At 41.5% G+C, this 12082-nt stretch overlaps 1 protein-coding gene across 1 annotated transcript in view; it reads right to left on the reverse strand.

The window, feature by feature from the left end:
* Positions 1–4555: 4555 nt before the first annotated feature.
* cdon (cell adhesion associated, oncogene regulated) overlaps positions 4556–12082 on the reverse strand; it is a 44564-nt gene continuing 37037 nt past the window's right edge. Inside the window, 5 exon segments of the mRNA XM_032505891.1 lie at positions 4556–5282; positions 7219–7475; positions 8330–8409; positions 9379–9674; positions 11694–11885. Of these exon segments, the coding sequence (XP_032361782.1) occupies positions 5128–5282; positions 7219–7475; positions 8330–8409; positions 9379–9674; positions 11694–11885 (980 nt within the window). The 3' untranslated portion in view covers positions 4556–5127.

Genomic DNA, 12082 nt, shown 5'->3' on the forward strand with positions numbered 1-12082 from the left:
ACCCTCGTGTTGTCCTTCCGTCAAAATGGAAAATCAACACCTTTGTTGAGGCTTTTTATCGATGTTTTTAACTTTTGCTTACCTTTTTGTCCCTTTTTATGCTTTTTTTCCATGTTTGTCACTTTTCTTGACGTTTTCAACATTATTAACTTCAGTTTTACAGTTGTTTTGGGACTTTATGGTCAATAAACCTCATTTATAGGAAATTAGACCTAATGTTTTAATTAGAAAAGCAGAAATTAGGAATTACTTAGATTAAAATTAAAGGAATGGATGTTGATGGATAATCACAGACTAGAATATGTCAACTTTTACTCAATACTATTTCAAAACCACTTCAATCTTTTTTTCAAAATGGAATAAGACGCCCCAAAATTAATGAAAGTAGAGGTTTGTACTTGCCAAAGAGCGTTGTGTGGAATCAATCTTGCTATTTTGGGGAATTAAAAAGAACATTGATATCGGAAAACGGGTCAATTTGACCTGAGGACAACACGAGTGTTCAAAAAAACCTGCAAACTCTCCTTCCTGAATCCTTTCTCAGAGCATTTTAGCTTCTTTGAACTGTCGGATGCCTTGACAGAAATCCTTACACATACTGTAAGACAAATGTTCTTGTAGATAATTCATCCGTATAAAACAAACATTTACTCATATCTGTGCACAGAAAGTGGTTGGGGGAATAAAAATGATGATGTGGATTTACTTTTCAGGAAGTGTGGCTCTCAGGATTTCTCCTGATTCATGTGAATACCATCACTTTCATTCGGAAGAGAAGCTCATTTCTTGTCTTCAAGGCTCATTATTGATCCAGATCAGTATGATCACAGTGGAATCGTTAAGGGTGTTGATAAGGAGAGAATGGGGGCAATAAAAGCAGTAATTCCCCAGTTTGAAATTAATAAGGTCCATCTATTCATCTGAACCACGTGTCCAACTCAAGGCCCGCAGGCCAAATGTGGCCCCTCACTTTGATTGATCAGTTTTGGCCCACCTGCTTGTGAGCCAAACCAAAAGAAAAACTGTCTTCAAACTGTAATTACGCGACAGTCAAAATGAAATTTGGTAGATTTGCGGACTTTGAGGCTCAGAAATTCGCACAGAAGCAATAAGATTCAATATCGAGGTCTGTGATTACATTTTAAAAATGTAATCAGAATGATTGATTAGGTAAATTGTATGATGGCCAAGGAACTTTGTAAGTGAGAAGACTATATGAGACATGTGATAATCCCAAGGATATCTGACTTTTTCTACATGTCTGGCACTTGATGCGCGTCCCATTTTCCAGTGGGGCCCTTACATAGTGACATTGAGTCGGACACCCCTGATCTAAATGGACGTCGCTGGGATAAAGATGAGACGGTGTTTCCTTGATTATATCGAACAGGTGCCGTCTACAAATAGGCACGAGTGTGATATTTCACATAACAGGACTTGATCCTGATTAATTAATAGCGGATATCCTTGCGGGAACACCGATTATTAGTCTTCTGGTGCATATGAGCTCATCATCTGCGGGGACCCACTGGAATGCCGCTGGAGCTCATCCAACCACAACATGCTGCACTCGTGGTTTGTGACATCTCAAGGATAAAAACCGCCCGGGGGCTGAATCAAGCGACTTAACAACACACTGCCCGATTCATAAGAATTACATTCATTCAGGGTGAGCTGGAGAGGGAAGGGAAGAATGGTGGGCGGAGGGGAGAGGGACTGGCGTTAACAGGTCGGCTCTGAAGCAAGGGGCAGAAATTCCAGGGCAGACAATGAGCTTTCTTGTTCCCATGGGCTCCTTAATGAAGGGGTGTAGCTGTGTGGGTAGAGGGTGCAGGCCAGGGCTGAGGGAGAGTGCCGACTGATAGACGTGGGAGATGGAGAAGCAGCTCATTTAGAGACAACCCTGCCCTTATCTTCTCCCCATCAGCCCAGCCTGCATCTGTCAGCATCCCCTCTCCCTCCGCAGACCATTGCTCTTTCCTTTCCAGATTCATTTCCTACCCATTGTTTTGTTCGCTTTTCTTTCTGTTGCCAGCCAGGGAATCCTAATGGACACTCAAATACTAGCTATACTGTGTGGTAGTAAAGCAAAAGATGACAGGAAACTTAATCCGACTGCGCAGGGAATGGCCAGTTCTTCCCATCATTCTGTGCTGTGACTGTCACTTTTACTTTTGGATTCTCAGTGTACACTCTGGAACTTTCCCTGGAAAAGAACTTAGTTTAAGTCAAGTTAACTGAACAGATGCCGCCAGCCTCCATCAAGACTAAAAATAAAAGCCGGAAGAGGCTATGCCACGCCTCAGCAGCAGGCGAGTAGATCCAAGTGCCAGGAATATCCCGTATAGCATGAGGGGGGAGGAGAGATGCCAGGCGAGCCGGGGCCTGAGGACTTGCAGCCGGCGCTGGCACAAACACAGGCAGACAGGCACCAGGCACCACAGTCATCCTCAGTGAAGCAGGGCCAGCCCTGTCATCTGCCTGCTGCAATCCTATCAACTCCAATCAGTCAGCACAGCATGGAGATTATTTTAAAACCAATGGAGGGTGTAAACCGTCAGAAAAGGGGTTTGGCTAATGCAGGCTGACACCTGAGAAGAGTATAGTCCAACTTGTTTTATGAATGAGTTATCTGCAGTATTTTTGCACAATAGGAGCACACACGGCAACTTCTGATGATAATTACTCATCTCAACCCACCTTCTGACTGTTTCTAATGTACCACTGCCCATTGTGTGCTTTACAGCGAGATAATCAAGCAACACCAGTCAACTTTGTATGTTAGCAGCTCCAACTGGCATTCAACCTTCAGTTCCCAGAAATTATGCAATTTTATGTCAATAATATGGAACAGATGGTCATTTTTACCAACCTTCCAAATTTGTGATTGCTTAAAGAGTCAGTCCACACAAACCACAAAATAATATATTTAGTAATATAGACCCCAGCTATGCAGATAGGCTTTGTGTCATATGTTAAAGTTTGGGGTATGTAAAATAACATGTTTCAACCTAGACAATATTTCCCCATGCATTGGGGTCTAAGTGACTTATGTAAACAGAAATCTTTAAAATTGACCCTGTATTCGAGCGAGGACACTGTAACTGGCAGCAACAAACCGGACTGCAATGCAACCCTAGAGGGCAAATACGCATCGTCAATTTCTGTCCACTAAAAGTTGTTTTTTGCTGTTAACAGGCTCAGATTATTAATGTGTCTGACAGCATTATGGAAAGGATCCCTACAGAGACAGACTTTTTTGTTTAAGAGCAAAAGCCTTTTAGTTTCACCAAACCAACCAGACTCCATGCAAATAATCGGCACTTTTAGCGTGTATAGATAGCCAGCATATTTTCACATGTAAATGGGTGAATTAAGGGATTATTTTTTACATTACATGTCATTTAGCTGACGCTTTTATCCAAAGCGACTTAGAATTGCTATATATCAGAGGTTGCAATCCTTTTGGAGCAAGTAGGGGTTGAGTGTCTTGCTCAGGGACACATTGGTTGATGTATCGCAGTTGGAATCAAACACAGATCACCCACACCAAAGGCATGTGTCATATCCACTGCGCCATCCCCCCCCCCCCCCCCCCGATTATTTCATCCCAACCACAGTTGTGATTGTTGGAACAGTAGAAAAGCAAACATATACGGGTTTTGATAGTTTTTTTAGTGTTTTTATCAACTTTGAATGAAGCCTGTTTTACGATGATAAAATGACTATTTAAATAGAGTCTGGTGGCTTTAGCGATAGCTAGTTAAAAAAAAAGGATCTTACCCTTTAACGACAAGTTCTATCTCTGTAGGGATAATTTCCATAATGTTGTCAGACACAAAAACTTTTAGTGGATGGAAATTGAAGATGCGCAATTGCCCAATAACTTAAATTTGTGGCTTTCACCGTTGCCGACTGCTTGCTAAATTCTGGACCGAATTCAAAAATTGTTGTTCCAATCAGTCTGAACAAAATACAAAAAGGAAAATAGGGTCCAGGTTAAGACAAAAACCAATTTACCCTAAAAACATGTTTTTATGATTTGGGTGAACTGAGCTTTTAACAAGAATGCCACATGGATGAGAGAGGATCCAGTGTTCTCTGGATGGAGCATTTGCTGCAATTTACACCAGCTTTAACTTCTGCCTCTGGTTGGAGAGTTATACCTGACCTCAGATAAACCTCACCTGTGGGATTTTACAAATCACAAAGGTTGGGAAAGTATTCTGTCATTAGCAGCAGAGCGGTTTTAACATGCAACTACACCACCTCACTAACAGATTGGGACCAGTAGGTCAACACTGCTCTCAAAGCAATAGTGCATTTTGCGTAAAGTGATGAGCTATCAAGTATTCACTGAGGCAAAGAGCAGCCGCCTTACTGTGAACAGTGTTGGGAGTGTTCACCCCGTTCAGGGGTCACTGCAGTGGAACAGCCCATCACAGAGCCACATCAAAGGCCTGCCAGAAATATGGATGGGTTTGGACCCGGGCCGCAAAATCCACTAAAGCAATCATTCATATGCCGCTACACATGAAGGAGGGGAGGAAAGACATTGAAAACAGCTTGTTGTTTTACTCTTCCATATCTTCTCTTTATATTATTACAAAACTTTACACAGACCATTGCTAACCTCCACACTTTAGAGTGGAACACAGAGGGACAAAAACAACAAAAAATAAAAAGTATTTCTCATCCAAAAAGGCATAAATAATATAAAAGACAAACTTTTTTTTTTGTACTTTAAAACAGATACATTCGTATGAAATAATATTTCACTACTACAAAAAATAAATAAGTCATCTCGGAGAGTTTTTGATCTTTCGTGAGAGTCCTCCCTCCAGTGGGATGTACTGTAGTTTCTGTCTTTGAGCAGGTTTTCCTTCCGTTTCTCTCCATCCGGCTTCGCTCTCAGTCGCTCTTTTTCACACTTTGTTCATCTCAGCTCAGTCCGTCCAACGTTTCGTGTCCTTGTCACCGTAACATGCAGTGTCTCTGACTATCTCATTGCCGGTCCTCTTCCTCTGTGATAAATCTCCACCACTGTCTTTCAGCCTGGTTCCTCTGAAGCCTCCGCGCTGCAGGGGAGTGTGTGTGTGTGTGTGTGTGTGTGTGTGTGGGCTGGGTTCAGACCTCCTGTGGGCCGGGCTGGATCAGCTCGCCCGCCAGGCTGCTGCTGGAGATCCACCCGGGCTTTTCGTCACAGTCCAAGTCTGACAGGCCGAGACTCTCCCAGCACACCACAGGCCCCTCCGTGTCCACACACTCCAGCTCCTCTTCAGCTACACACACAGAGAGAGGGGAGAGAGAGGAGAGAGAGAGGAGAGAGAGAGAGAGAGAGAGAGAGAGAGAGAGAGAGGAGAGAGAGAGAGAGAGACTTTGGTTTATACTTTATATCAAAAAAGACAGGAACAGATTCTGGAGAGGCCCACAGAGTAATTTGTGGTGCTGCTGCATAAAGATATAAAGACTTGCTAGGAAAGCATGAAGAAGAATGACAACTGTTTAGAGTTTTAATTTCATAAAGGTCTGAAAATTCCACTTTCCTGGGAATTTGTTTTTTTTGGGCTCAATTGTTTTAAAACAACTGTTTGGCATTTTTGGAAATATGCTTATTTGCTTTCTTGCAAAGAGTTAGATGAAAAGATTGATGCCACATTGCCCGTTAAAATTAAATTATAGCCAGGGGCAAGTTAGCTTAGCTTAGCACAGCGACTGGAAACAGTGAAACGGAGAACCGAGCGCTGTTCAATTTTCACAAATTCTCTTCTTATATCATATTTGTTTAATATGGACAAGTTGAAAATAACACGCTGAAGTTTTCAGGAGATTTTATTTTTTGAGAAGTGACTTCCAGGAGTCTCCACTGACAAGACTTTAGGAAGTTGCGTAAGACTTTTTCCAGCCTTTATGCTAAGCTAAGCTAACCCAAGCTAAGCCTGTTGGCTGTAGCCTTGTATTTACCAGACAGATAGAGAAAGGTACCAATCTTCTCACCTGACTTTCTCAATAAACAGGCGCTCCGAAAATATCAAGATATTCCTGTTAACAGCTTCTGGCTAAGCTTAAAATTACAATGAGTATGTATGAGCATGAGTATGTGGTTAAATTATGGTATATTCATATTGGTTACTGTAGAAGCCAATCTGAGTGTGTTTTTGTTAGTGCGCATTATTCCAACATTTATCATGAAATACTTCACTTTCCACAGATATTTATCTATATATATATATATATATATAGATTCTATACAATCCAACAACACTTAAAGGTGTTCTTGCAATGACTGCAATAAGACATGACATAAAACACTTTTCTATTATAAAAGCATATTGTATCACTGTTAACAATAAGGATGAAAGGATGTTATGGTGACATTATATGTAGGCTTGCACGATATGAGGAAAATATGCGACAATGATATTACGTGCGATAAATTAGCAGATGTTAAAATGTAGGCTATTACATAGTTCTGTCTTTATGCTGCTTTCAGTATTTTGCTTAAATACACCAAACTGCTTGTTGAATTTAAAAATGATGTCATTGAACAAATTTAACTGAATCAAAAATAAAAAGCACCATTAAAAAAAGAATAAGTGACATGTTAACGTGCAGATTTCTACTGATATTGCCTGTTAACCAACTCAAAAAGTCTCTGAGAGTCTATTGCTATATATCGCTATTGGTCATCACACCAGCTAATATCACATTAACAATAAAAAAAAAATGATATAGACCGCAAGTGTATGTAATGCTGAAATTGATGTAGTTTTTGTATGTTTAATTTAATTTCAGTTTCCCAAACCTTTTTACAGTCCCATACCCCTTCAAAAGTTCAACCTCCATCTACGTACCCCCACACTCTTATATAATTCTTAAATCTTTTTTTGCATACCCCCTATGACACTTTGCATACCCCTGGACCAACACGTACTCCAGCTTGAGAAACAATTGGATGGACTCTTAAAACCTCAGGATTCAACTAAATTGTGTTTCAATATTATCCAAAAAAGACATCAGATTATAGGTGTTTTGAATTTCATAAATGCAAAGCACCAAAAAGGCAGTGAGGAGTTGCAGTTCTCTGTGTCCGTCTCTGCAGTGAAAAAACATGAGCAGAGAAAACGAAGAAAGAGAAATAAAAAAGTGTTGAAGGAGGAAAGAAGACAAAACACTTGGAAAGATTTTGTGGGCATTCGGTAAAAGGATATGTCTCACCAGTGTTGTCTGCTGGACAGTTGTCATTGCTCCCGACCAGACAGCAGGAATGCTGCGAGGGCGAGGACTCGCGGTGCTCGTCTGGCCGGCCCCCTGCGTCGGCCCCCGGGTCCCCAGAGAGCAGATGGCCGTCGGGGCCGTGGCACTGCGAGGAAGGCAGGGGCACCATCTCCAGACCGTCCTGCTGGCGCGGCGCCACGCGATGCATTACGGGCAGAGTGCCGCTGGAGAAAGTGCCATTGGTCTTGTTGTAACATCTGCTCCGAGACAGAGAGAGATGGAAAGAAAAAAAGCGAGACAGTCTTTTATAAAGCTTCTTCTGCTGAACACACCGCTCTGGTTCTTTCTCTCTGCAGATATGTGTGGCTTTTTTTTTGCCAGACACAGAAAACCCCTTGTGCTGGACAAAGCACTGACAGCTCTCTAACACAACTGGAGCTTGGACCGGAGATTAAAGGTCCAGTCTCACTGCTTCTGAAGAACTGTGACACGTTGTGGTTTTGCCCTCCGCTGAAGTTCCCAAACTCAGCCCGTTGCAGGCAGCCAGCTTCCCCATGTTTCCCTGAACTCAGCTTCCTTCTGTCGGCACATGATTGGATTGTGACCACACCCCCTCTTTTCCCAGCAGCCGGAGGTAAATAAACACAGGGCTCATTAGGTCTGCTGGCTGGGTGCACACAGGGTAAACTGTGATGTTGGGGACGCTTAAGTACATAAACAGAACTAGCAGGAGGGTGTGTGTGTATGGTGTGTGTGTGTGTGTGTGTGTGTGTGTGTGTGTGTGTGTGTGTGTGTGTGTGTGTGTGTGTGTGTGTGTTTGTATTAACTTCCAATATGAGTAATTCATTTTTGTTGTGCTCTTATAACAAATGTATGCACCAGAGTTCCTTAAAGTAAGTAAAAAAAAATTATACATTCACCATAGAGTGTCTCTGGGTTGTTTCACTGTTTTTTCAGTTTCTTTTCTGATTAATAAACACCAATAAATTCCTGGATTTCTTAAAAAAAAAACTTTTTGAACTGAAACAATGTCTCTCAGATGTCCACAACAAGGCTAAAGATACCCATAAACGCAATGCTGAAGTAGATAAAAACGGGCGTCTTCTCTTACCTGTTGTTGTTGCAGAGGTTCTGACAGCTCATGCAGTCAGACGACTCTTTTTGGGGAAGAGCTGTGTACATGCCTCCGCCCTGACAAGAGAACACACACACACACACACACACACACACACAACACACACACACACACACACAAACACACACACACACACACATACACAATTAGCCAAACCAAACTGCACATAATATAAAATACCATAGTTGGTCTTTAATGCTTGGATATGAATAATGGGGTTGTGGCTAGAAGGGATACAGCTATGACCGGAAGATATGCAAATTATAGACTAATTTAATAATATAATTTTAACACTTTCACCTAGGAAACGCGCGTTTGTTCCTCTGGAGTGTTTAAAACCAAACCACAATCTTTTGCCTAAACTTAACTAGTTGCTTTGGTGCCTAAACTAAACGGTCGTCGACGTGGCTGTTTCCCTTCTAGCCTTCAGATAAGATAAGAAATGATTTATTGTCCCGTGGGAAATTTGTCTTGGGCAAGAAGCGCGTACAAACTAGAGCCCGACCGATATATCGGTATATCATTTTTTTTTTAATATTCATTCATCAGAATCTTTTAGAATGACAAATAAATAATTATGATAAATGTTTCTTAAAAAATAAAAACGGGCTGTAAACCATGTTATGAGCGTTGACGTTGCATAGTTTGTCCACCAGAGGACGCTCTACAACGTCCCAGTTAGTGATGGCGTTGCGTAGTCTGTCCACCTGAGGACGCTCTACAACGTCCCTGTTAGTAATGGTGTTGCGTAGTCTGTCCACCAGAGGACGCTCTACAACGTCCCTGTTAGTGATGGCGTTGCATTGTTTGTCCACCAGAGGACGCTCTACAACGTCCCTTTATCGGTCGGGCTCTAATACAAACACATCATTTCTCATTCATACAGCTTGACACGGACAGTGCAGTACATGACAATATATAACGTGACAACAATGTACTTAAATATCATCTGCTAGTTGAGAGGATGTTGCACAGGCCTTGATAACCGAATATCGGGTCCAGTCTCTAGGTTTCGGTGTACTCACGTTATGGTGGTGGTGGGGGTGCGGGTGCTCGCAGTCCCGCGTGCTGTGGGGCAGGGTGCCATCGTGGCTGTGTGGGTGGCCGGGTGAGAACAGGCTGCCGGAGCTGTTGAGCAGCGCCAAGCCGTTGGGGAGTTTGTGGTGAAGGTGATGGCACCCTTGGGATAACATGGGCCCGTTGTGGCTGTATCCCCCGTGGACGCCCCCGTTGATGCGGCCGGTGCCAGACAGAGTGGTGTACTCCAGGACATGGCCATTCATCTCCGCTGGCTGGTACAGGTACCCGGGAGGGTCGTACTCTACATCACCACAGGTAAAAAATAACAATGTTATTATTGACAACGCTAGGTATTGAGCCGGATACACTGGAATCTAATCATAGGCCAGGATGCATTAACCCTCATGTTGTCCTTAGGTCAAATTGACCCGTTTTCTTATATCAATGATCTTTTTAACGTTATACATACTGTATCCTGTAACTACCCAATTGTATTTACCCAAAATAACATCCAACGCTCTTTAGCAAATCTCTATTTTTTAATTAATTTTGAAAATCTTGAAGGGTTTCCAAATAGTATTGAGTAAAAGTTGACATATTCCAGTCTGTGATTTGCCATCAACATCAATTCCTTTAATTTTAGTCTAAATAATTCCTAATTTCTGCTTTTCTAATTTAAACATTAGGTCTAATTTCCTATAAATGAGGTTCATTGACCATAAATTGAAAAAATAACTAACAATAAAGTTAATACGTTAGTGTTACATAGTGTTGAAAACGTCACAAAAAGTGACATAAGTGTTGAAAAGAGGGACAAAAACGTAAGAAAAAGTTAAAAACACTGATAAAAAGCAACAACAAAAGTGTTGATTTTCAATTTTGACGGGAAGACAACACAAGGGTTAACAATGTGAAACTACTCAACTTAAACATTAACCGCCTCAATCAAACCAAACAACAAATATATATTACAAATTATGTTAGCAATAACTTATTTCACATGCAACAAAAAAAGGAAAATTAAGGACAAAAACGCAAATCGCAAACGATTTGCCCTCCCTATTTCTCCTTAAATGTATTGAAGAGCAAGTTAACGTCCATTCTGATTTGGGGGTGTAACGATACATAAATCTTGATCAATATACTGTATCTATATTTATTAAGAGGTAAAATAATTGTTACATTTAGCTGACAATGGTCCTTTGGAAGAATCCTTTACTTCTGCCCCCCCCCCCCCCCCAAACCTTTTAACCTGTTGGATAGAGAATAAATGACTCATCATCATCATCATCAAGTACTGTAACTTGGCACTGACACACTACACTCCACAGTATACATATATCATAATTTCCCACATTTGAGACATTTCTTTACTTTGGCAATGTTCTTGTGAAGCTGTTTGTGTTAAGACAACATTAAACACTGCACTTTAAGAAGTTGGGCTTCTTTTGTACAATGAGAGACTATACAAATTTGGGTTTATATTTGTCAAAAGAAGTTGATGAGAAAAAAGGAGTGAGAATTGCTTTGGCATCAGAAGTGAACTGCGGTAACATACTGCCACCAGTATTAGAGAAAAAAAAAAATATCACCTTGATTCAATTCTCTCTGATGTTTATGAACTGCAGTGAGTTATCACACAGAGAGTATGTACCTGTTACTCAATTTTACTTCCCCCCCCAAAATCTTTAAGCTACAGAACCCTAACTATTAACAGAGCCAAGAGGTCTGGTGAAGACTCCATTCAACAATGGCAAAAGCCTCTGCAAGTGCTGTGGGAGCCATATATGTACAATGAAGACTTGGAATAGGCTGCACATGCTGTCTCGGGGCCAACTATCTTTAAATATGAGACACTTAACTCTCAGTATGCATGCTGGTGCTGCAAACTCATTTTAAAGTGAAAGAAAGTCAAACTTAAGGCTGTGACTAGCGATAGTTTTCACAGTGGATGATTCTGTCGATTCTTTTTTTTGGTTAATGGATAATTGCTTGCTCTCCATAAAGTCAGAAAATCGTGAAAAATGTGGATCAGTGTTTCTCAAAACCTAAGATGACGTCCTCAAATGTCTCAATTTGTCCACAACTCAAAGATATTCAGTTTACTGAAACTAGTAAATAGTCATATTAAACAAGCTGATATCTTTTTTTTCCACTAAAAAAATAACTTAAACCGAATTATTTGCAGCTCTTGTAAAACTTGGAGTGAACACAACAGGTGCTACATGATAGATGTTTTTTAAATACGTCTAAAATGTCACAGTGTGAGCAGAATCTATACCTGTTTTATGCTTAAGGTTTTGATTGTGTAGAAACTCACTGTGCATGTTGTTCTGCTGGCGATTCCTCCACAGACACATGGCGATAAAAGCCAGCAGGATGAGCACCATCACTCCCAAAACACAGCCCACAATCAGGTACAGCAGTCCTCCAGGTGGGCTGGGTGGCTCCTGCGGGTGGGGGTAGGGTGGGGTGATGGGGTGCTGGCTGGGCGACCCTGGGGACTGACGTGCTGGAGCAGGGAGAAGGGAAGAGGTTGGGGAGGAGGGGACATGAGGAACAGCTTTTTACCCGCAAGCAAGCAAGAAAAATAACACAGTACCAAACCACAGAATGCAAACCATTGTTGTCGGTCTCATAAAACTCAGTAGGTTTATGTTGTGTAATTATGGCGATCATACCCGTCATTAAAGTGACAGCCTTCACAGA

Source organism: Etheostoma spectabile, chromosome 3 (genome assembly GCF_008692095.1).
Source record: "Etheostoma spectabile isolate EspeVRDwgs_2016 chromosome 3, UIUC_Espe_1.0, whole genome shotgun sequence".
Taxonomy (NCBI): domain Eukaryota; kingdom Metazoa; phylum Chordata; class Actinopteri; order Perciformes; family Percidae; genus Etheostoma; species Etheostoma spectabile.